Source organism: Malania oleifera, chromosome 6 (genome assembly GCF_029873635.1).
Source record: "Malania oleifera isolate guangnan ecotype guangnan chromosome 6, ASM2987363v1, whole genome shotgun sequence".
Taxonomy (NCBI): domain Eukaryota; kingdom Viridiplantae; phylum Streptophyta; class Magnoliopsida; order Santalales; family Ximeniaceae; genus Malania; species Malania oleifera.
Window position 1 is genome coordinate 4519395 of NC_080422.1, and position 26674 is coordinate 4546068.

General features: G+C 37.6%; 1 protein-coding gene across 2 annotated transcripts; it reads right to left on the reverse strand.

Moving 5' to 3' along the window:
* LOC131157012 (SUN domain-containing protein 5) lies at window positions 1-25717 on the reverse strand. 2 transcript variants are annotated; one of them, XM_058110830.1, is made up of 5 exons: window positions 25163-25717; window positions 23309-24477; window positions 23119-23204; window positions 4742-4890; window positions 1-494 (listed from the first exon to the last, which is right to left on the reverse strand). In XM_058110830.1, exons 1-5 carry the CDS (start codon window positions 25371-25373, stop codon window positions 418-420), a joined length of 1692 nt encoding a protein of 563 aa, XP_057966813.1. In that variant the 5' UTR covers window positions 25374-25717; the 3' UTR covers window positions 1-417. The 2 variants fall into 2 exon arrangements, with proteins under 2 accessions (XP_057966813.1, XP_057966812.1); XM_058110829.1 differs by lacking the exon at window positions 1-494 and having other exon boundaries at window positions 4418-4890.
* Window positions 25718-26674: the final 957 nt, after the last annotated feature.

Sequence of the window (26674 nt, forward strand, 5' to 3'; positions counted from 1 at the left end):
TATAAGTAATCATAAAATTTTATTAAATTGTGTTTATAAAACACAATTCGAACTCAAGAAAATTCTCACATTCCTCCACAAGTTAAAATTTTGAAATCAAAGAAGGTTAAGTGAATGAGTTTGATGAACACGCCCTAAAAGTATATGAACTATGATATAAAGGGTCAAATACCATTATACAGAGAATCCAACTTAAAAAAAGCAATTAGAATTCTCAAACAGTCAAATGCCCTTGTACATCCTCAGGCTACTCTTATCCTAGGTATCTAGGAATTACTGATGAGACATTGAGAGATTAATGTTCCTCTTGTCTTTTAAGAAGGAAATACTAGTCCTAACAAATTGGTCAAAATTGGTGCAATTCAAGATGAGCCCCTCATCACTTAGGATCACCCTCCAGAGTGTTTGCAACTTCAATTACTTGCTGGTTTTTGCATGTTGTTGCAGTTGCTTAATTGGTTTAGCTTTTCTCCTTTTCTTTCGTCTTTGTTTTCCTTTATCACAAAAAAGGTCATTCAATTAAGATACAATTTTAACTATAATACAAGTAATTAACACCCATTGTAGTCACTCAATTAGGTTTTCACAAACGAATATAATTAATGGACACACACATTTATATACATGCTATAAATGTATTTATGCATATGGAAGTATGTATATTTAGGGTGTCTGAGCATATACACATGCAAACATGTTTACTTGTCTGCACAGATATCTATCATATATATATATTTATTTATGAGTATATATTTGTATACAAGTATATGCAAGTTCATATATATATATATATATATATATGTGTGTGTGTGTGTGTGTGTGTGTACTTGTCTTTTAGTGAAACATAAAAAAATAAAAAAATAAGCCCCAAAAAAGATTTGAAAGGTGAAAAGTTATATTTTAAGCAATTGCGAGAACAGACAGGCATTTTTTAAATAACAGAGATTATATTTTCAAACAGATGCTAATATTAATATTACATAATTCTATGTTTAGAAACGTAGATTTTGCATCCCACTTGATCATGAATTTCAAGCCCTAAATTGACATTTGTGTAAAGTTAAACAAAACATTGTCATTTTCGTATTACATTTATGCAAATCTATCTATGTTTAAATTTGAAGTTTGAACTCTGATGCCTTGAAGCTCCCAAATGTAAAATAGGATATTTTCCACATTGACATCTGAATTAAAGAAGATGTTGGTAGATTTAATCCTAAAATAGTTACAATGGGAACCTAATTTTAGAGAAATTCGACTAAACTAAATTCAACCTAATTTTCTAAAGACAGATTTCAAAAGTTATAGCTCAACTAAACTAATGTGTTGGCTGGGTCATGTTGATGGGCACCTTAACAAACTCTGCCCACATTCACCCATGCCTACCCAACCCCCTCCAGATTTTTTTTTTTTTTCCAAGAAAAGGAAAAATTACATAAAATTCCTTTATGAATTGACTAAAAAAAAAAATACAATATGATTTCAATAATAACACCATACTTCTTATGCTTCCCAAAATTTTTGCAAAACCTTAACCCTACTATTCTTTGTTAACAATGGGTGTTGGACAAATCTACAAAAACAATCATTTGAGTAAACATTTACATTGATTGGATTAATATTCATACAAACTCTGTGTGAATTCTTTAGGTAGGTTATGGGGAGAGCAAGAGAGAGCATTTAGTTAGTTGGGAGGCTGTTAGTAGACCCAAATCCAAAAGGAGATTGGGGCAGGTAACGTGGTATCCACAAACATCTCCCTGATTGGTAAATGGTCGTAGAGATTTTCATTGGAAGTAAACTCCCCGTAGCAGAAGACAATAAAATATAAATATAAGTTGGATCATTTTTTTTTTTTTTTTTTTGGGGGGGGGGGGGGAGGGGAAGGGGAAGAGGAAGCGGAATCATTTCTCATGCATGCCCCTAGAAGCTTGTGTCCTGGGCAGCAAATAGATTTTTTTTTCTCATCTCATTCATTTCAAATTAGGAAACAAAGGTAGTACTCGTTTCTAGGAGGATGGGTGGGTGGATGAGATCTCTTTCGCTCTCTCCACAATGCATCTATGAGCTCTTTCATTAATTTTGGAGGGAGGCAACTTCCATCTTTTCAAGAATCTCAATAAAAGAAAGGTCAATGAGCACACCACCTTGCTTTTTGTGTTGGATCACTATGTTTTACTAGGGGAATGAGAGAGTGTAGGAGGGAGATACTCGGGGGGTTGTTCTCTTTAAAATCTTTGTTCTCACATATCTTAAAAAACCCTCCTCCCAACAATTTCCCTTGGAGCTACATAATCTGGAAGCCTAAGGATCCTCGAAAAGTTGGACCTTTACCTAAATTGAGATTTTGAATAGGATTGAATTGCATAAAATGTTACAAAATAGAAGGGTATATGTCTCTCAATCATAACATGCGCTTGATATGCCGCGAGTTCAATAAAATCAATGCACATCTCTTACTGTAAGGTTGCTTACCTTCAAATTATTTCTTATGTTGCTGAAGCTCGGATGGCATCTCGATATGTGGGAGATCTCTTGCTCGTCAGGCATTACGTTTCTAGCTCCAGTAGAAAGGGTAATGTGTTGTGGAGTGTAGCAATTTTCACTACCTTACAAACCCTTTGAATTGAGAGGAATACGAGAATATTTAAAGGTTGCACATCTTTTCCTAGTCTTTTACGGGGCATAATGGTGCTTTGGCTTTTTAGGTTTATCAATGTCCAATATTCAAAGGAACTAAAAAGAATCTCCTTCGTAATTTTTCTAGTTGTAGATTATTGTGCTCATACAAGATCTTGCCCTCATCCTTTGTACATTGTTTTGGCTACAATTTCTTGGACCTAAATCAATCATAATTCCTCATCATTCCATAAGTATTTTATCATCAATTTCTTCTTCTTGTCAATAATGTTATCATCAATGAGCTTGCAAGAAATAATGCATCCAAAAAATAAAATTTATTGAAATAATAATAAAGCTTAAAATGGCTGACATAAGTTTAAATAATAAATTAAGAAATGAACACATTCATTATAAATTAGGAAAGATAAGATAACAGAAATGTAGTTTATATGAGCTGGGCACTTGCAACATAAGTAAAATTAACATACGAGTAATGAGAATTGAGCTAGTTAATTAGTGCAGTAAAACCTAAAATAACTTAAACTGAGATGGTGAGTCATTTTAACGACCCTCTAATTGTCGAAAGATATTCTATTCATTGTGTAGAGTTGAGCAGACTTGATGCTTAGTAGTTGTCGATGGTGTGAATCTTTTGGTCTTTGTAGTATGTTTTGCTAGTAAAGATTAAAATCGGTGTGATTTTACATAGTTTGGGAAGGCATAAGAGAGCTCAATGTCAATAATGCAATCACAAAACACCATGTTTTGCGCCAAATCACAGAGAAAATTTATGTAATTCTTCTAATAAAAAATATATAATGTATTTTAGGATAAAAGTGCATGTATAGCACATATAAGAAATAGAAAATACATCTTTTTCACTTGAATAATTATAGAAGAGCATATAGAGCATAAGCTTGATTGGAAATTTCAAATTCTAGATTGGTATAGATCTGCTAAACCTTCAGCTGGGCTTGGTGTTGGCTTAAAACCCAACCCCACCCTGCCCAATTTGGGCACTGCAGAGACAGCAGAGCTAACCTATTTGGCTGGCTTCAAGCTTAAGCAAACAAGAATTTGATTAATTTACAAAGATTTACAAGATTTATCTGAGTTGAAAGAACTCAATTAGATTCGAACAGTTTGAGCTCAAAGCATGATTCAAACTCAATTTATCCTAAAATTATTGAAGAGCTTGACTCGACTAATTGGGTTAAAAAGCAACACTAAATATTTGTACAATGCATAATAGCAAACACATAGAACCTCAATTCAACTCAAAACCCTGTTAAGACTTGCAAGTGACATTGAAAATTTTAAATTTGACTTCAGCTACTCGAGTGTTAAAAGTTGAACCGAACCAGCATAAATAGCTAGCGAGTCCACTAAATTACTATGCATAATCAAAATTAAGAAAATGCCATGAAAAAAAAATGTTCAGGAGCTTCTCACAGCATGTCACATGAACATAGGCTCTTACCATCATTTTAGTCTTGACAAGTTCAACCTATCCTACCCTGAATTAAACTGCTCAAACCTCACCAACTACCAATTTCATTGTGGCCAATTTTTCCAAACCGACAAAAAGATGTCTGCATGAATCTACAAGCAGATAATCTGGTCTAATCATACTGCACCTGAACTGCATACCATCCTCTGTTCATTACTATTTCCCAAAACTTCAAAACTCTTCCCATCTTATTGGCAATTTTGTTTACCAAACATGAAAGGAAAAAAAATATAACAATATGACATTTGAGACCATCCAAAATTTCCCAATTTCCCAAAGAATCACTGACATACAAATTTTTTCTCTATCTAATTCAGAGGCTCTATTCAAATAATACAGTAATTACTCAATTTGGACAATTTACATATTTGAAAACACAATTTTCTTTGAACATAGAAGCCATAATTGCAAAGTGGCTAACACCAGAAAAATGTCTGATTTTCTACAGCTGACCTAAGTACCTTCTTCTTTTTTTCGTTATTTTTTATTTTTTTGTTCTTTTTGGTGCAGAAATGGTCAGCGAGATTTAGCTATAGATCAAGGTGATGAGTATTGTCATACTGCTGCTTAGAAATATTAAAATCCAACCCCTATTTGTCTGAACCTTACCAGAGTGAGAGGCACCAAAAACTGTCAGTACATGATCTGAAACTAGCTTGAAAATGGCAGCACATGCAAAGCAAAAACTCAACACCAGGACAGCAACCTCCTTATTTTGCAGGCTTGCTTGATCATTTACGACCTTATTGACATCTAGTCTGAAACAAAGAAGAAAGATTTCTCAGGAGGAAGTCAAAGAATATCAGCAGAAGTAATAAGAGAAATACAATGCTAAGACTGAATAAATTACTTAATGGTGCGAGTAAACCTCCTGCATTAAATATCGTGCATGTGGAATAGGAGTTGTGAAGTTCTCTAGAGTTCTTCACATTATTTTCAATTTTCATAAATCATAACTGAAATAAGAAGAAAAATATGCTCATATGATATGATGAGTAGGCTAAATGTGAGAAAACTCAAAAGCTCCCAAATGTTGGATAATAGTCCAGCGCAAATGTACAACAGAGATTCTGGAGGAACCATAAAATATAGAAGCACCAAAATGCATTTGTACAATCTATTTGCTTATCTGCAATAGACAATGGACTTAAGACCGTAATGAATTTTTTTCCAGTTCCTTTCTTCTCAGATGTTTCAATAGGATAGAAATCACGCCAAAGGATTGAGAATCATCACAAGTCTTATTCCTAATACCAGAGCTAATGAAGACAAATCCAACAAACGCATATCCACCAGACCTTATTAGCTGATTCTGTTTTCAAAATTGAATAAAATAGAAACATATTCCATAAGATGGTATATAGCCATATAAATTTGACTTCACAACAACAAAAACTTCAGGACCAATACTTAGAGATACCATAATTTAGTAAAAGAACTTCGATTCAATCAACAAAGAACAACTATGCGACAGAAACAGCCAATGGAAATGCTTACCAATCATTGAAATCTTGGTAGGTTATATTAAGGGAAGTTGTATAAGAGAAGACCACACAGATCGATATGTTCATCTTATTTCCTTTGGGGTGTCATCCCAAAAATGAAAGAGCTCATTCACCACTAACATTCCCAAGATCTACTTTCTCAAAACAGCTAATGGAGCCTGGTATACGTGGAATTTTAAAAACTCATTATTTTCCAGTCTTTCTGGCTTCAAATTGCCATACATAATACAGATAAAATATACAATCAAGCAGTCACTTTTGTTTTAAATATAAGAACAAATGTCTCTAAATCACATCAAGCACTTTAAAATTTAATACCTTGCCTAAATTTAGAAATAAATTGTAATAACTCATGCATCTAGTCAGCACTGAATTCAGTCCAGGCTAACCTTGGACACTATGCTAAAAACGGGACAATATAAACCCTTATCCCCCCCCCCCCTCTCTGCCCATTTTTGTCATTTTTGTGGTGTTCTAATCCATTTTTAGCCATTATTTATTGTTTTGGGTCCAAAAGGAGGGACTTGGAGTGCTATGTCTCCATTAGTTGGAGATATTGAGTAGCAGAATAGTGGGACTAACCTTAATCCTAGGGCTAGAGGTCCAATGGATAAGTTTAAATTTTCACAGACCAAACAATCCACTCTAAACTCAAAATGGAAGAAGGAAGAAAGAAGTGAAGTGAGTAGGAAAGTTAGCCGTTGTGTGTTCAACAATGCTCTACCATTTAATTTGATGGATGACGTATATTGGTGTGTTATGGTGGGATGGTATTGCTAATTACGGGTCAGGTTTCAAGCCTCCATCTATGCAAGAGATGAGGACGTCGATCCTTAAAGATGAAGTGAAAGACATTGATGGCATGTTGAAAGACCACAAAAAAGCTTGGAAGGAATATGGATGTTCTATCATGGTTTATGGATAGACTAAAGGGTGTTCAAGGGTCTTGATTAATTTCCTTGTGAATAGTCCTGCTGGTACATGGTTTTTAAAATCCATTGATGTTTCCGATTCTATAAAAAATGGTGATTTTATGTTTAAGTATATGGATGGGGTGGTTGAGGAAGTTGGTGAGGAGAATGTTGTGCAAGTGATAACTGATAATGCGAAGAACATGATAAATGTTAGAAAAAAACTTATTAAAAAGAGAGAGAAGCTCTATTGGACTCCATGTACTGCACATTGTTTGGATCTCATGTTGAAGGATATTGCAAAATTGAAGATCCATGCAAGCACAATCCTAAAGGCTAAGCGAGTTGTGAAATTTATTTATAATCATTCCTATGTACTTGCAATGATGAGGAAGCATTTCACCAACAACAAAGAACTCATTCACCCTGCAATGACGCATTTTGCTACTGCATTTTTGACACTTCAGAGCATTTATAAACAAAAGCGAGACCTTCAATCTATGTTCTCTTCGGAAATTTGGTGCACTTCTACATATGCAAAAATGCATGAAGGTATAAGGACTCGCTCAATAGTTTTATTTGACCAACATTTTTGGCCTCACGTGGCTTATGTTATAAAGAGTGTTGTCCCTTTTGTGTGTGTTCTAAGGGAGGTTGATTTTGAGGAAATACCATGCATGGGGTTTCTCTATGAAATGATGGATTCGGTGAAGGAAAAAATTGCTGCAAATTTTTCTAGTAATGCCAAGAAGTATTGACCCATTTGGAGAAAAATAGATGATAGATGGACTCCACAACTTCATCACCCTTTACATGCTGCAGGATATTATTTAAATCCCCAATTGCATTATAAGGAGAGCTCCTTTGATTGTAAAGAAGTGAAGAAATGACTATTTGAATGCATGGATAGAATGTTGACATATAAGAAGAGGCTAGTTGCAGACATCCAATTGTATTTGTTTGATAATGCATGAGGGGATTTTGGGAGTCGAGTGGCTGTTGACTCCAGAATGTTGGGAAGCCAGATAAAAATAATATTTCAATAAAAATTAGTTAATTAGTAGTACTCTATCCTTGTTTCTTCTTATACCTTGGAACTTAAACATGTTTTTTCTTTTGTAGCTGATTGGTGGAAGCATTTTGGGACAAAGACCCCAGAATTGACGAAGTTTGTTATTTGTGTTCTTAGCCTAACATGTTGAGCTAGTGGATGTGAGAGGAATTGGAGCACATTTGGGCAAGTTCTTAGTTCTTACTTCTTACAAATTCCATGTTATTATCATTTCACTCAAATATGAAAATATCTTCTAATATCTAAAAAATTAAATGGCTTAAAATCAATTGTAGATTCATACGAAAAAGAGGAATAGATTAGAGCACAAGAGATTGAATGCTCCAGTTTACGGGAAGTGTATACCAAATTGAGTGAGACAACTCTAAGAAGACGACAAAATTATGATCCAAAATTGGTACCGAGAGTAGCTTCAGATGATGAATGGACCACGGAGAAGGAAGAACATATCCTCCCAAAAGATACTTCTTAGTTTGATGATGAAAATTTCCTAGATGTTGATGCTATTAGAGCTTTGCCCGTGGTAGCTTTTGAAGGAGATGATGTTCAAGCAACCCAAGCTTCTAGTAGCTCGCATTCTAATCTTCCTAATCCTAGCAAAAGGAAGATTAGTGATTATTGTGAGAATTTGAGTACATGCATATCAATAGTCATTTTTGAATCTATTAATTTATAATTCTCCATTTCTCCTAACACCTAACCTATAGCCTTATTGAATATCTAGGCACTCAAGAAGAAGACAAGGGGCCACCATTGGTCACAATTGAGGAAGATGATGATATTGAAGTGGGAGAGGAGAAATTTATAAGTGGAAGAACTCCTACTATAGATGATTTTGACAAAGATGAGGACTTTGATGAAGATCTTGATAGTTCCCTCTGAACTTTGTTCATTTAGATTTAGATTATTAGAAATTAGAATCTTGGATGATGAGACATTGTGATGCTTTAATTTGGCTTTTTCTCTTCTTTTTGTAAAGTTATGGCTTATTTTTAACATGCATTGTTTGAGTTTGTTAGCTAAAATTGGCCTATATGATACTTAAGAATTATGTTTTTTATTTTTTTCTCCATTATTCTAAAATTTTTCTCATTTTTTTAATATATATAATTTTTTTATTTATTAATTATTTTAAAAAAATACAGTCCCAAAATGCTTACGCCTTGCCTCGCAGAGGGTAAAACGCCTCGCCTTTAAAAACATTGAGAGAGACCTCTAAAGATCTTCCATTACTACTGACTCTGAGGCCTTAACTGTCAGTGGCTTTTTCCAACATGAGGCCTCTAGAGGAGTCAAAGAAGTCAAAGGGGCACCCATTTATGAGCACTGAGAAGCTTGGAGTATTTATGCACTGGGCAATCCAACTACAGCATCACTCCCCAAAACCCATCTTTCAAAGAAGATAAAGAAAGTTCCAGTTGACATGATCAAAAGCTTTCTTCATATCAAGCTTACACACCATGCCGCTTCTCCTTCCTCTTTGATAGGAATTCACCACCTTATTAGCAATGACGGCTGCATCAATGATCTGTTTTCCTGCAACAAAGACATGTTGATGCTGCCCGATAACTTCCAAGATGGATCTTTTGATCCTTTCAGCAAAGAATTTAGCAAGAATCTTATGCATACTCCCCACCAAGCTGATTGGACAAAAGTCCTTGACATTAAAAGCACTAGATTTCTTCGGAATCAAAGTAAGAAATGTGGTGTTAATGTTGCGGATCTATCTACCTGATCTAAAGAAGTGCTCACAAGTGTTGATGAGGTCCTATTTGAGTGTCTCAATTAGACTGAAAAAAGGATAGGAGAAACCATCAGGGCTAGGAGCTTTGTCACCATTGCAGTCTTTGATGGCTTGGAGGATTCTAGCTTAAGGGTCTCTCAAGCCACTCCGCAGTAGAGGGCCTAAGCGATTCAAAACTAATTCCATCCACAACAGGTCTTCGGTTTTCAGTTTTAGAATACAAGGCCTTGTAAAACTTGCAAATGTCTCTTTTGATTTCCCCTTCCTCAGCCAAGGTATTCTCTCCGATTTCAATGCCCAAAATGGTGTTTAGCTTGCAATGAGCGTTTGCAATCCGCTGGAAAAGTTTAGTGTTCAACTCCCTCCTTGAGCCATAAGGCTCTAGATTTTTGCCTCCAAGTGACCTTTTCAAGGCTGATGATCTTCAAAAACTCCTTCAACGACCCCCTTTTTGTCGTTCCTTTGATACTAAGCCCTTGACCCATCTCCTGCTCATCAAGATCCTTGATGTCATTAAGAATGGTGGTCTTTTTTGCTTGAATATTTCCAAAGGTACTCTTGTTGCACACCTTGAACTTTTCTTTCAACCCCTTAAATTATGAAGCTAGCACAAAGCTAGCATTCCCCTTGACCTGAAACGAGGGCCACCAGTTCTTTATGAAGTCTCTAAAACCGTTGTGCTTTAACCACATATTCTCAAAGCAAAAAGGGGTTGGCCCTCTTTTGACACTTCCCGTGTCAATAAGAATAGGGAAATGACCCAATGTGGGCCCCCTCTGAGTGGCTTTGGAATAGTGAATGTCATAATCTGCAAAGGTAAGAAATCCATCAATCCTAGAGAAAGAGGGTGTCTCACTATTGTTGGACTAAGTAAATGTTCCCCTTATAAGCAAAAGATCTATGAGGGCATTCGCATTAATAAAGTCCAAAAACTCCCTTATGCAACTTCTCTCCACTCCACCTCCACTTCTTTCATGGGGAAAAAGCACCACGTAGGAATACCCACCAACAACCCAAGGAATGTCCCAACTACTTTTAATTCCAAGAGCTCTGCCCAAAAAGGATGTCTAAGGGGTCCTTCACTTGAGCAGACACGAGACCAAAAAGGAGTTGATGGAATGATCTAGCAACTCCAACACTTTTGAGATTCCACATAACAAGGATGCATCCAGCGTTACCCACAGCACCAAGGGAAACCCATCCTTAGGCCGTCCCTAGAGATGTCTAACAAGAAGAAGTACCATATTTTCCTCTTTCGTCTCCTGCAAGCAAACAATGTCACTCCTTCAATCCTTGAGAAAGAGCCTTATTACACTTCTTTTGGATTTGTCATTTAGCCTTCTCACATTCCAAGAGATGATTTTCCTATACATAATTTAACCATGCAACCCCGGCTGCTGCTTGCCTCCACCAAGTCTATACAAACTCCCGACTTATCATAATTAACAGAGCATTCCAAACGTTTTTGCTCCCTGTTCATGTATAGTTTCCTATTGCTTCCCATTAGGGGTGGCAAAACAGGTCATGAACCGTCAGGTCACCCGTGACCCCACCCATTTAAAACAGGTTCGGGTTTGGGGAAGTCAACCTGTTTATAAACGGGTCAACCCGTGACCTGCCCGTTTATAAACGTGTCAAAACGGGTTCGGGCCGAGTCACCCGTCGGGTGACCCGTTTATTTACCTCCTGTATATATATAGACCACCCACTAACCGCAAACCCTACCCAACTGCTACTATTTTTATTTTTGCTTTCCAATTTGCTTCGTTTCTTTTGCAGCTGCAGGCATCTCCAAATTCTCTGTCTCTAGTCAATAAAATCAAAATGCCCTGCCTTTCATCCTCATCTCTCTCTCTCTCTCTTTTAGTGTGTCAAATCAATCCGTCGCCCTCTTCGATGTGTTATTGTCCAGCTGCCACTGCATCTATGCAAGTACCCAACCCCCAACTATGTAACAATATTCACACACACAAACACACATCTCCTACTCTCTCTCTCTCTCTCTCCGGCCTCCACAAATGGACAGGGAGTCAAGGACCCCTGCTGTACTCTACACTATGTACTACTATACATACAGTAGTAATTAATAAGCAACTCCTACTGGGATAGGCTTGTTCAATTGTTAATTCGTAGAAAGAAAAATTCCAAATAATGACGCTCGTCATAAAAAATAATGCAAGAAGTCAATCAACCACATAGGGTGAGGGTCCATGCCCCACCCCAATGCTCTGAAGCTTAATTTAGCAGTGGCAAGTGGCAAGCACCTGGCAACCATCCACCATCCCCCCACATAGACCAATAGACCAAAGTCTCCGCTCTCCACTCTGGCTGCCTCCTGCTACGCCTACAAATCTGCGATCCACTGCTCATCCTTGAGTTAGAGTCCTTGTCTCCTCCACAAGCGTCAGGCCCCAGCTCCACAAACCAAAGTCTCCACTCTCCACTCTCCACTCCACACTCGAATCAAGCATTCAAGCTCCCTCACGGATCAAGCTCCCTCACGATCCAGAGACGTAGACCTACCATTCGCGCGCTCGCGCGCAAGAGAGAGAGAGAGAGGGAGAGATCTGCAGTGGGTGTAGAACCTAAAGGCAACTTTTGCCTTTTGGCCACTTTTCAGGCACCATGGCTGTCAATTAAAAAAAAAAAGAGATCAAAAGAGGGTATTGCATTAATTACGGCACTTGGGATATAGGTTAAATTTTAAAATAAATAAATTATATTTTTTGAACTGGTAACCCGTGACCCACCCGTTTAATAAATGGGCGAGTTGGGGTTGGCATGTGTATGACTCGTTTAACATCGACCCGTTTATGACCCAGACCATTTTTTACCCGGCCTGTTTACGGGCCCGCTTGGAGCCTACCCGCGAACCCATTTTGCCACCCCTACTTCCCATGGGTTCTTTGAAATTGGGATATGGGAGTGCAAGAGTATGGGTATGTCAGTGGGTAGTATGTATCAGGATGTGAATGCATTCATGTGAGAGTGGGTTCATGTGAGTGCATTTTTTTGAATGATAGTATAGTGTCGCGATGTTCTCAGACGCGAACTTGGGACGACTCAAAAATGATTTGAAATGAAATGAAGTGTGTGGTTTTAAAAATGTGATTTTCATGAAAAACAAAGTGTGATGACTAACCTTTTAAAGTGTGGTTAGAACACTTAATTACTACCCAATTAAAAGTAGAATCGGTCTGCATTACCAGAGTCGGGCTCGAGAGTTCGGTTACACGAGAGGAAGGTATTAGCACCCCCTACACGCCCGTTCTTACAAACAGCACCTAATTAATCAAAAATTGTCCCAAAATAAATCTAATAAGTCTTCTTATTTTTACTCCCTAAAAAGTGTGAAGAAAATGTACAAAATAAAATATTATATAGATATTCTCTCAAAACTGGGGCATTCCGTACTCCGAAGAGCTCAAGCCTCACTTTTAAATCATCGGGTATAAAATACACTCCCGGGGTTTTTTAAAATTTTTATAGAATTTTCTAAGTGAAAAATAATATCACAGGAGGTTTGGAATTTACTTGAGGATGAAAAGGTAAGTTTTACAATTCAAAAATATTTTTTGTATTTTTTTGTGATTTTCCTGAATTTTTATAACAATCTTCCTCATACTTTTCCCCAAAAATTTTGAAATAACAAAAAGGTAATTAAGCAAAAAAAAACGAAAATCAAGTCGAGCATTTTTAGAATTTTTCTGAATTTTTTGTATTTTTCTTGATTTTAGGAATTTTTCAGAATTTTTTATGATTTTTTTTGTGAGTTTTATGAATTGTTTGAAATTCAAAATCAAAATAAAAATGTTAAAAAGAGAAGAACCAGGTGAAACCAATTCAAGGGGAAGACCGGTCAAACTTTGACCGGTCCGAGGGAGACCGGTTTAAGGTCCTGGTCAGGACCAGGACGTGTGTTGCATGGTGAGTGGGGCAAGTCATGGTGGCACGAATCCATGGGATGGCTTGATCCAAGTCGTCTACTGAGTGATGATCCAATGGCTGAGGAGAAAGCCCACATGTGTCTGTGTGCATAAATGTGAGGGAGACAGGGCTGCCACACGTCGCCTCGGAGCGGAAGCACGTGCGGGCATCATTATGGAAACTGTCGTGCGTGATCTCAACCGTTAGTGGAGGTTGGAGATCCAACGGCAGGGAGAAGAAGTGCCTCCCAGCATTGATCACGGGCGTGACAAGCTCGCCACGTGTTGCTCGGAGGGGCAAGTCGTGATTAATGCTTCTGACGCAGATGATCAGGACCGTTGACGCTCCGCAGGGATCGAACGGCGACAATTGAACGTGTCAGAGATGCCAACGTCTATGAAATCAAGGTCGTCCAAACTGATCCAGATCAAACAGTAGCAATTGAACACGTCAGAGATGCTGACGTTGACGAAATCGTAGCCATTCAAGCTGATCCAGATCGAATGGTGGTGAATCTGTCGTCAATGTGGCTTCATCTGGAGCGTTTATAGGGAAATGGTGATCGTGTGGCTTCGAGGGTGACACGTGGCTTTTCGATCGGATGGGCATGAACGCACCACGTGGTGAGATCCTATGGTTCGGAAGCCACAGATACTTAAACCCTCATTTTTTGTTCTGTTTCATTTTTTCATTTTCCTCACAAGCTTTCAATTCCCCTTCTCTCCACTCTCTTCTTCTTCCTCCTCTATCTCCTACAAACCCTAGTCTAACCCCCTCTACAACTCACCAGTGCTCGTCACCTCCTTAGCCTCTCTCTGTCTCTCACCCCTCTCTGCCTCTCACCTCCTATGAAACCCTAGCCTGCAACTCTTCTTCTCCCTCAATCCTTCTTCTCTCTCTCTCCTGCTTGTTCAAACGGCCACAACCAGAGACATCTCCAAACCATCTCTTTCTTCGACATCACAGACTTCTAACAAGCCCTAAAATCCGACGCCCTTCTGCTCTCTCAAACTTTCAATTCCCTTTATCTCAGTTTGGAAGCCCTAGCCCCTCTGTAAATCTCTTCTCTTGCTTACTCTATTCTTATTTTCTCATCTTGAACCTTTAAAGAGAATCCCTTAAGTCTCTCAATATTCCCTAAAACATAATCCCTAACCTTCAAGGACACCTCCTCTTCGAGTTTGATCTGAATCAACTTGGAATAACCAAGTGGCACAATGGCGAACCCGAGGGGATACTCAAGAGGGTCTTTTCGATTCCAAAAATGTTTCGAACCAGATGAGTTCCTTCTTCCCTTTCTGTTTGACTTTTATTTATTTCTTATTTCTTTGTTTGAGATTTTGAGGGGTGTGTGTGCAATGTTGATTGGATGCTTGTTTGTGATGGTTGTGATGATTCTAGTTTGTGTGGATTTTGGTCCTAGGGTTGTGAGAGGTAGGGTTTGGTCTCGGGTCTCCAGTTGAAGACGAGTCAACTCGTCTTCAACCCAGTGGGTTACACCTGGGTTGACTCGCGCGAGTCAACCCATGGGGGCATGTGAACTCGGTTAAGCTCGAGTGGGCTAAGACACGTGTTATTGCAACACGTGGTGGGTCTAGGCGTGTGGGTTTTATAATGGGCTGTCTGGATTAACTTTTAGGAAACAGATGGGCCAGTTGGGGTTTAAAAATGGGCTAGCTGGTCCGAGTTATTTAAAGAAGATGGGCTTCGTTTTAAAATTTTGAAAATGGGCTGGGTTAAAAGCTTCAAAAGGGCTTCTGGGGTAGTTTCAAAACAGGTTGGGCTAAGGGTTTAAAGATAGAGATAATGGACTGGCTTTTAAAATTTGGAAGTCGGCTTGGGGGTTTTAAAAAGAAAATGGGCCTCAATCTTAAAAGCAAGTGGGCTCGGCCCAATCATATTTTAAAACAAAGGAGTTTGAATTTGAATTTTAAAATGGGCGGCCCGGTTCCAATTTTAAAACAAAAGGGTTTGAATTTGCACTTTAAAATGGGCCAGCATGATTCCAAAAGGGGTTTGAAAACGAGTTTGTTTCTCTTCTGAACACACTGAGGCTTCCGGGTGGGCTACAATTTGGTTTGGGTTTGAGCTTTGGGTCAAGACAGAGTTCGGGTTTAAGACCTGATTCGGGGGTTCAAAACAAAGCTCAGGTCCAGGGGGGTTCAAATTAGGTTCGGGTCTAAACCTTAGGGAACCTGAATTTAGGTTCAGATGAGAACCTGAAACTTCCAGGGGATACCTGCACTTAAACTCACACACAATTTATATGAATTGAACAAAATGAAAGTGAGAGTTCTGCACTCTCACCCTTTTCTTTCCACCCCTCCTTTCTTCTTTTCCCTGCTCTGAATCTGTCCGGGTGTCTATCTATGGTCCTCAGCTCTCTGCAATTCTTCTGAGTTCCTCCTTTTTCTGTAGGGCTTCTTTCTGTTCTCTGCACGTTCTAGTGCAAAGCTCCTCTTCTCCTTCCCGGCTCTGCAATTCAGCAGAGTTTCACTATTCCTCTTTGAATTCTGCAATTTCTCGCAGAGCTTCCTTGCTTCTCTCAATTGCCCTCTTTTCTCTCAATTTTTGCAAAGTGCTTTTGTGCTCTCCGTGGGTGTCCCTTTGCTACAGTGAGACTCCCTAATTATAGGGAGTCTAAGGAGTTCAATTGGCGCCAAAAATACCCCACTAACCAATTTCCCCAACTTATTCCCTGCGCTGGTGGGGAATATTTTATTCCCATGAAATTATTTCCTTTTATTTTTTGAATTTCTGTTGCTAATTGCCTGTTTTGTTGCTCTTTTTCGTGCGCAGGTGAACCAAGAGGTCCAGATGGCATGCTGGGATAGGAGGCCTTGGCATCTTTTTTGTTTCTATTTTTTGTATTTTTGTATTTTTTTATTTGTTTTTGTATACTGATGTACCCCCACCTGATTGTGTACTGCAACCTCATTTTGTACACTTGCATTTTCCTGCATGTATGTCATATTAGCCCTCTCATTGTAACACTCTTGCGTGTACATCTACTGCACGTGCCCCCCCCCCCCCCCCCCCCCACCCCCTTAATAAAGTGCATGCGACTTTTCAATTTTGACCCTGAAAGTTTGACCAAATTTGACTTCCTTGTTTGAGAAGCACTAACTGTGACTTTAAAGTTGACCAATTTTGACTTCCCTGCTTAAGAAGCAATAGATGTGATTTTGACCAATTTTGACACAGGGAGCCCACAATCAATAAAACATGACTTTTATTCCAAAGAAAAGCAAATAGCCCAGCTTTAAAATTAATAGGCTCGAAATCAAATTTTCAAATTTAAAGTTTTGAACTCGAAAATTTAGGTGACTCCCAAACCTATATAGGAAACTTGATAAAAAGAGGTGAATTTACGGAACAAGACGATGAACAGTACCTGGGCTTAGATTTAAAACTCAAATTAGGAGAACTCAACTTAAACCCCAAGACTCAATTTAAAGGTTTGAATGACTTTTTCCTTTTATCTTGATAAAACTCCAAGTTCTGAGAATGTTCAATTACAGTACTCATCTTGAATCTTACCAATGATTAAAGAAACCTAACCTAATAGGGGTTGATTAATATAGGACTTAATTTTTTTCAGAAATTAGAAATTGATTTTGCAAATGAACAAAACTATACTAAAACCAAAGGGACTTGATGAATTAACAACTATGACTTGAAGACTTAAAAGGAAGATCAAGGACTCATGACAAATCTTAGTTTCAACCCAAAATTCCTTTGAAATTTTTAGAGAGCTTATCTAATTAAAACAAAAGGACTCGATTACGGGGTACTCGGAGCCTATTTGATCCTACCCTATAGGAAAGACTCAAATTTTGACGAAAACTTAATTAAAGATGACCGGGACTCCTATCTAAACTAAAACATTGGGGTTTGATGAGACTTAAGATCAGTTTTATTATACCAGGCCTCTTTGGGGTGGTCTGGTCAAAATTGGGGTGTCTACATATAGGTTATGCATGCACATATGAATGTAAACATGCATATACTTTTGCATAATTTTGTGAAGAACATGCATGAACATGGATGGTATTGTATATGGATGTTTGCATATGTGTGATTTTGGGCTTGCATGGATGCGTGAATGTTTGGATGGATATGCATGCATGTATGTTACAAGTGTATGAGTATTGATGTGCATGCCTGAAGGCAAATGCATAGGGTGTATGTGTTCATATGAATGTAGAGTGCAAATGTATGTGTTTTAAGCGTTTTAAAGCATAAACATTGTGTGTTTGGACACGTATATATGTGTATGGTGTTAACGCATGCATGTAGATAGATGTACATAAGTGCATGCATGGCAATGTGTCACGAGCCAAGCTTGTTCAGGACATTATGCTTGCTTGTGACCGTGTAACAATCCCAAAAAGGGATATAGAAGATTAGTGGAGTGATTCCCAAAAAAATAATTAATTAATCGAATTTAAAAAAAATAATTAAAATTCATTTTTATTTTTTTATTAATAAATATATTATTATTAATATTAATTAAATATATTATTATTATTATTATTAAACCATCCTCCTGAAGCTTGAGAAGCTTCAGGAGGCATCTACAACCCCCCTCCCCTTTCTGTCTTTTTTTTTCATTCTTCTGCGCAGGCTTCCTGCGTTCTCTCTCTCTCTCTCTCTCTCTCTCTCTCTTTGAATTCTCTCACTCTCCTCTCGTTCTCTCTCCCTCTCTCCTCGATTTCGTGACGGATTTTCGTCCGATCAAAAATAGGAAGATACCGCTGGACTCCATTCTCCGCTGCCGTCATTTCTACCGGAGCAGATCGGTAGTAGGAGCGACGTAGGTGTATCTCTTAGGGTAAGTCAATTTCCTCTTTTTCTTTAATTTCTTGCAAATTATAAGCGCAATCGACGAACGGACACCACCACGAGAATCTAGGGATGATTCTCTACAAGTCTAGTAAGGCGAAATTCTCATGGGGTCATCGTGGGCAAAACCCCAAATTTGGGGTACGGGGGTTATTAAGGGGCTTAATTTTAATTAATTAGGATTAATTTAAAAATGTTAAAATGTTGAGCATCTGAAGTTGAAGTAGGATTTCTAGAATTTAGGGTCCGGGTGAGCGTCGCGGATGTAATTTTGGAACCCGCAGGCAAAATTCAAAAAATTAAGTGGGAGTGTTAAATAATAGTTTAAATGATAATTTGGGGCATATGGAGTTTAGGGAAAGTTAGTTGAGTATTATTTTGGGGGAAATTAGTTAATTAATTTGGGAAAAATGCAAATTTCAGGAGTTGAATTTCGGTCGCCAAGGGCGTAGAATCTGGGTGTTAACGAGTCTCTCAGTAAGCCAAGTAAAGGGAATAAATTATAGCAGTGTTTTTAGAATTACTGTTTAAATTGAAATGTGAAAATGTGCTTATGGTATTTTGTCTGGAAATTATTACAATATAAATATCAGATAAATTGTATGGCATTTGAATAATTTTAAATTGTGATATTTTAGAGTGTGAAATATAACGATGAGTAATTTTTAAGAAAATATTGAAATGAGAATTATTGATGTGATTAGTGAAAAATAATGAAATACGGTATTTATATGTGAGTAGAAATGTTTTGCCTGAAAGATGAGATTTTGTAAATTTATGATATTGAAAAATAATGAAATGTGGTATTTATTTGTGAGTGGAAATTATTTGCATGAGAAATGAGTTTGTACAAATTATTGATATGAGTATTTTGGGGAAAAAGTGAAAAATACGTGAAATATGATATATGTTATTACGAGATGATGAAATGTGCACAGAAAACGATGAGAATATTTATATTGAACTGAATTGTGATATACTGGAATATGATTGATGAAATACCAATATCGCATAATGAATGCGGGTACGTAGTAATGAACTCTGATAGATGGTTATGATATTGAGCACGGTACCGTTGCTAGTGGTGTTAGTGCAACCACACGGACTCTTGGAGCGTGTGGCGTGACAGTCGACTGAGCCATTTTGTAGGGTTGTTGGGCCCCCTAAGTCCGGATCAGGGTTATAGGCTCCGGATCAGGGTTATAGGACGGTCAGTCGTACTACAGACGCGATATGTGATATGATATTTGATCTAACCGGATCGGCCAACCGCGGTTAGATCCAGCCTTCGGGCCGCACAACCTTGACCATGGGGGGAAGCATGGCGTGGATAGAAAGATTCTCAGGGTGGCCATGAGTTACAGACGCGATGTTGGTATTTGATACCAAGGATACTCATGAGCCAAAAAGTAAAATGAAAATGGAAAGTGAAAGAATGATAAAATTGGCTAAAATGAGAAATGAAAGAAAGAATGGAAATTGAGAAATAAAAAATGATAAAATTGAGAAATGGAATCGTGTAAGTTAATAATATAAATAATTGAGGTAAAGTGAAACTCTCCGCCTGAGGGCTTACTGGGTAAGGTGAGTGCCCTAATAGGTATCAAATGTGGTCATACCCGGCTGCATAACGTGCTAGGGCAGAGGAAAACTACCTGTATAGGCGGGTAATCTTCCCTATTCTCAAGAACTTCGCAGGTAAAAATGCGTTGCAATGATTGATTTTGAGAAATGATTTTAAAACTTATAAAAACTTGTGTTGTATATCTATATGACTATGAGAATATATTTGCCAGTGTATTTTCTCAGATGAAATGTTATTTTGAAAAGTAAAGTGTATTATAATTATTCCTATATGGCCACACACTGTAAATAATTTATTCCTTCTTACTGAGATGTGTCTCACCCAAATTATCTAAATTTTTCAGGAAATAGGGATAGATCAGGCGATAGAGCTCCGTGACCATTGGGAGCTGAGACCCTGATACACAGGGTGAGTTTCTGGACTAAGGGAGGTGTCATTCCCCTAGTGTTGAGTAGTTTTTGAGTTTGTGATAATGATGCATATGTGTGTATGTAGATACTTTAGGTATTGTATTCTGAATGATATAAATACACTGTCTTTCGCTGTTAGGTTTTATAAATAAAATGACTTTTTACTCGGTACACAATGCGGGTCAAGTCGTACGAATGATAGTAGGATTGATGACGTGGCCGATTTATGAATGAATATTTATTTATTATTGATTGAAAAAAAAAATTGTACAAAAAAATCGGGGCGCCACAGACCGCTTATCTGGTGTGCTTGGGATGAGTTTCCATCATGTAAATAGTAGTGTAGGTTTATTTTCTGCTTGTAGAGTCTTTGTATGCCAAATAAGGCAGTATGACTCCTCGGTCGCTTTGATGTTTCCTAGTGTCAGGATGATAATTACATAAAAACCTCTTTAGGGGAGGGTGAGTGTTCATCAGTCATTATAAAACTCACTAGCTATTGTCAACGCGTTTAGCCTACTTGCCTCCCTTGCTAAACACACGATGTCAACGGAAGTGTTGTTAATGAATTTCGTAGATTCAATGTTTATTACTTACTTGCCACTGCTTTCATGAATGCTTACTGTTTCCGCTGCCATTTGATTAAATGCTAATGAAAGTATTTCATGGATGAATGTTGGTAAACGATAGGCTGACTGGTTAAACAAGAGTGCTTTAGCTAGTGTCGCACGGCCCTTCACAATGATGTGAAAATAGTCGGACCATGACACAATGCATGTGTGCTTGCGTATAATTGTGTGTGTATGTGTATGTACATGCATATGAATATGCAAATGGTAGAAAGAAGAACATGAATGTATTTGCACATATGTAGATGTAGTAATATGTTACTTAAGAGTATCTATGCATGTGTTTGTTTCATATGTGGAATATGCATGAGTGCATGTGTATGCAAGTGAGAGCATGAAAGTGTAGGTTATATACATAAGAATGTGAGTGCATATGAATACATGTGCATGAATGTTTGTGCATGAATATGTATGAATGTTGTGCATATTTGTATGCATGTTTATATGTAGGCATGGAAGATGTGTTGGTAGAATAAAGTGATGCATGTGCAAATGTGTATGTGTAGGTGCATGTCCATGCATGGATGGTGGAAAGAACGCATGCATATAGAAGCATGTGCATGAATGGGTATGAATGTATTTGCATGTGCGTTTACATGCATGCAAGGGATTAGTAACATACATGTGAGAGCATAAGAGTGTATTTTTATGCACAAGGTTCCACTAGTGTCTAGAGTTTGCATGAGTGCTTAAGGCATTAGCATGTGTGCATTTGTGACTATATGTGCATGTGGATAAGTATGAATGTGACATTAATGTGTTGGAACATGCATGATGCGGATGTGTACATGTATGTGTGAATGTGTATGCACATATGCATGAGTATATGCATGCCTAAGTAAATATGTGGATAGGTGAGAGTATAGATGCATGCATATGTGAGTGTGTGTGCATTTGGTAATGGGTGTGCATGTATGAATAGATGCAGGAATGTGTGAATGGTACATGCATATATGTGTAAGTTCACATACATGTATAGAACATGAAATAATGCATGAATAATTATGTATATATGTGAAGGTGAGCGTGTGTGAGTTTATATATGTTTAAAGGTATGTGTAAGTATGTTTATTATATATATATGTCATGAAATGCTAGCATGTGTTTAATTTTGTGTTAAATTGTCATCAATATTGCTTGTGATTGTTGCTGTGAAAACCCAAAAAAAGGTGTTTGTTGTACGAAAATTAACCTGATGACAAAATCCAAGAGTGGGGCAACAACATCCTTTTGGAATTCTAGATGGGAGAATAGCCTCTGCAACAGTGGGACTACTCAATATTAAAAGGCTAGTAAATTGAATAAGCATGGAAGAGTCTTGAGTCTTGATTGATTAGATTAAAAAGGTAATCATGGACTAACCAAATACCGTTCATTAAGACATTGTGTAGGGGGTGTTGATACCTTCCCCTCGCAGAACAAGACAATTCCTGACCTAGGTTTAACTTAGAGACTGAGAAACAAGTAGTAATTAGGTGATCGAACTGCACTAAGGAAATACCAAGTTAGTGGCAATTCTTTGGACATGTAAAGTCCCATAATCTCAATTCCACTATCTCGGTTGCCATCCGAATTGAGGCGGTTCAAGGCTTCAAGCTGACCCCAGTCCAAGAACGTGTCGACACATCTCACACAATTGGAACACTAGTGAGGATGCCCAATTGTGGGGAGTGTAGGACAAGTGCCTCGAGAAGCATAGGTGCTTGGTTTATGTCCCAGTGGGACCAAATGACTCCACGGTCACCCAAGACCTGAGCAGCCTACTTTACAAATGCCATGGGCAGGGGTACTGTGGTGCCCAAAGTAGCTAGCTTATTTTCAGCCACACTGTCCATTAACAAAAATTATCCAAATAAAAAAGTTAATTAGTGTTGAAATAAACCAATGGGGAAAATTGCACATGCATGAAACCTTGGGGAATTTGTGAATACATTTTATTTGGGCACACATAGTCTACCAAAAATTGCAGCCTTTGACTTTGTGGGTCATCTCATTGGTAGAAAAGATACAACATAAGAGAATACCAACACCAACAAGAAGACTTTCCCTCACCTAGTATATTATATAACAATCATAGCTTGCAGTTTTATAACAGATGGTCAGGGAACTTGAAGTCTCTTAAAGAAAATTTTTAAGTCTTGGATTCATCTAAAAACTGGAATAAAATGAGAACTACAGATTGATGTGTAAGAAGGGAAAAGCCCCAACCAAACCAAATATTTAAAAGAATAAGAATTATAAGAAGAAGGCCTAGAAAACTTGAATCAATAAAAGTTAGCAATCATCTGGAAAAGAACATAACTTAAATGAAGTGGAAGCAATACAAAAAATTTATCGACAAGGTAGTATATTCCAAACCTTAGCATGCTATTTTCTCTGACCAGTGCATCAACTTGAGAACTGACAACAGTTTTCCATGACTCAAGGCCAGTGATCCCTTTCTCCTAAACAAGAACAATATATGAAGGAGTTAAACTAAAATAATAAACCTCCCCTACCCTTAAAATTTAAGAAAGAAAAAAAAAGAAGTGTAGGAGAAAAACGTTACCGCAATCTCCTTCCATTCCATGAGATCCTTCATTTCTTTTCTGCTTTTCTCTAGGAGCGACGAAATTCTTATTAGCTCCTTTTCAAGCCCCGGAAAGATATCTGCCTGCCTCCGGTTAAGCTCTTTGAGATAATCCTCCAGCACAGATAGGTTCAACTCAAGAGACCTCACCTTCTGCATTAAGATCTTCAGAACAGTGTCACTGGGTACTCTGCCATTAGGCTGATGTCTAACTTCCATTACTGGAACAGGAATATTGTTCACAGTCACTGGACTCTTCACATCTACATTGATCCTTTGCAGATCAGTGATGTTCTCTGTCCCTTCACCAAATGTGACAACCCCATTTTGGACTTCACCATTTGTTTTTCCATCATTCAGAGCAGGTGCTGAATTTAGAGAAGGCATTACGCTTGAATTAGCCTTCAATAATTTACTGGGCACAGAATCTTCAGAAGCTACGATGAGATCTTCGAGCATCCGCTCAATTGCATCAACACCATACACCTCTAGAACACTGAGTGTACAATAGAATTCTGATCCATAATGACTAAGTAAATTCAACTTCAAGTATCTCACCCATTTGGGTTCAGGCAGTTTAAAGCTCTGAGCATGCTTAACATTTGCAGCAACAAATTTCCCCAGTAAAAACCAAGTTTCAGCCGGGTAAATTAGACTGCCAGACAATTCAATCTCCTTGAAATTTGAAGAATAATGTTCAAAATTTGCAATTTTAATGGCATCAACCAGAGTTTCCTCCGCAAGCTCAATCACAACAAACTTCTCTGCTACAGAACAAGGGTTTCTCAGGTACTTGTCATGATCCTTCCCTAATATATTACTTGCTCCTTTGGCCTCCTTATTATGAGCCACCACTTTTGCACCCTTAGAAGCAGACGCATAATTGTATTCTGTTCCATCGGGTTCAAGCCGGTGGGTAATGTTCACTAGCTGAGTAGGCATTCCCCTACCTTTTTCTTGCCTTGTGATGTTTCGGAACTCATCGAGATTGAGATATGCAGGAAGAGTTCTCCCATTTGGTGATTGTTCTGGTTCTTTTCTCTTTTGTACAACTGGTTGTCGTGCTTCACATATTAAATCAGTGTAACCTAAAACACTCGAGACGGTTCCTTCTAATCTACTCATTTCCTGCACTGCGTATTTAGAATCTGCAGAGCAAAGATTATGAATGGTGGACTCATTACACATCATAGAAAAGATTAAACTCAAACATCATCCCATTTGTATATTTATGGCTTCCATTTGCCCCACATGAATACCCAGACACCAATCACTAGCATTATTATTGAAAACACTAAGGTAAGGCATGCTCCTGTTATCAGGACAGAAATTATACGAAGAAGAAAAATTATATTCGTATGCCAATATGCAATGATCAATTTTTTAAAAAGAAAAACCAAAAACATGCTCTTACTCTATCGATGCCATATTATTCTCACTACTACTCCTCAGCTTAACAGTATCTGTCTCCGTTGCTAAAAAAGCAGGGTCTCAAAAACTCATAACGACAACAACAACAAAAAAGAGAGAGAGTTACACAGTACTACAGTAGAAAACATGGCAAAGTGAAATTACTGAATATAGAATAAGCAAGCATGGCAATTGAAAACTAATAAACTAGGAAACTGTACAAAGGGAAAAGTGTGTATGAGCAGATAGAAATCAATAAGGTTTCAAATTTTCGAATAAAAAAGAAAAAATACCAAAATCTCATAAATTAGAACAGGAAAAAAAAAATCAAAAGAACATCAACCGGCAACGACCAAGAGAAAAAGAGAAATGGGTCTCGAGAACGCGCAAAAATTGCAGATGGGTACGAAAGGAAAACCCAACCTTCATCACCGTGCCTGCAGCCAAGCGTAGAGTGAGCCAAGAAGACAAAACACCAAAGCGGGAAAATCAAAGACAAAGAAAGCTCCCCAAAGCTATTTCGTCCTCTGCTCTTGTTGCGGTTGTCGTCTTCTTCGCCGTTCCTTCTTCTGTGCTTGCTGGTTTTGCTGCTACGGCATTTCAGGCTTCCGAACCCATTTCGAGGTTTCCTCATATCTCATCCGTACACAAGTGTTGGGACAATCTCACCCTTTCATCAAGGAGACGGGAGCTCTCTCTGTCTGTCTCCCTCTCTCTCTCCCCCCGTCTCTCTCCTCTGTGTTGGTGGTGGGGGAGTTTGCGCCACATGTGGATGTTTGGGAAGGAGACGGAGGAGGCGGTGTTCCTACTTTCTAATGGACTTCGTGGCTAGTCACCTCCAACTCCGGCGGAAACCAATTTGTGCCATATGAACTGAGCTTTGTTCGGTAATTACGTTTATTATTGTCATTTAATTTTAATGTTGTGTTAACTGTCAATCCGCACAAACTTGGGCAATTCCGACAATTGCATCTTTTTTCTTGCCTAATAATTAGGTTATTTTTTAGCATAATAATGGGACAATTACATTTTTTCTTGCCTGCGAACCAGATTATTTTTGGCATAATAAATTATTATTACACTGATTTGGAAGTCTATTATTTACTTATAATCCCTTTTTTCCTTTGGCAAAATCCATCGCCCAATTATTATTTACCCTACATTTTTTAAAGAATAAAGTTTTAATATATGAGTTGTAAAAAAAGAAAAAATTGTTTGCCGGCGACATGCTTAACAAATGCAAGTCGAACGAGAAGTGATGTTTCTAGTGGCGGACGGGTAAGTAACGCGCAAGAATTTGTTCTTAGGAGATGAACAATAGCTAGAAATGGCAACTAATACTCCATATATGCTGAGGAGCAAAAGGAGAAATCCACCCAACTTTTATCGAAAGTAACAATTTAATTAGTAGAGATGATTGAGATCCAACTCATTGGCAAAATGCATCACTAATAATAATTTACGCTACATTTTTAAAATAATTAGTTTAAAGATAGGAGTTATAAAAAAATTATTTAACAAAAATAGCAACTTAATTAGTAGAAATTCTTGAGATCTAATATATCGGCCAATAGAAAATGAAGTCATTGTTAGTAACTAGAGTTGTAAAAGAGTTTGATAAATTCAAAAAGTAATAATTTGATTCGTTTTATAATTTGATTTGATCTAAATTTATTGAAACATGATAAATTTGAGTTTTACAATGTTATTTATACTTAATTGAATTTTATATTTTATTACTCACATCATATGGATAATATATTATATATTTTATGCATGTATTTTAAAATTATTTTATAATTAAATTGAACTTAATTCAGACTTGAATTTTAATATACACAGCTTTTAAGGTTAAAAAAACCCTAAAGCCCACGTTAATCTTAAAACTTAAAATTTTCAAGTCAAATTCGACATATTGCACTTGATTATGCTCGT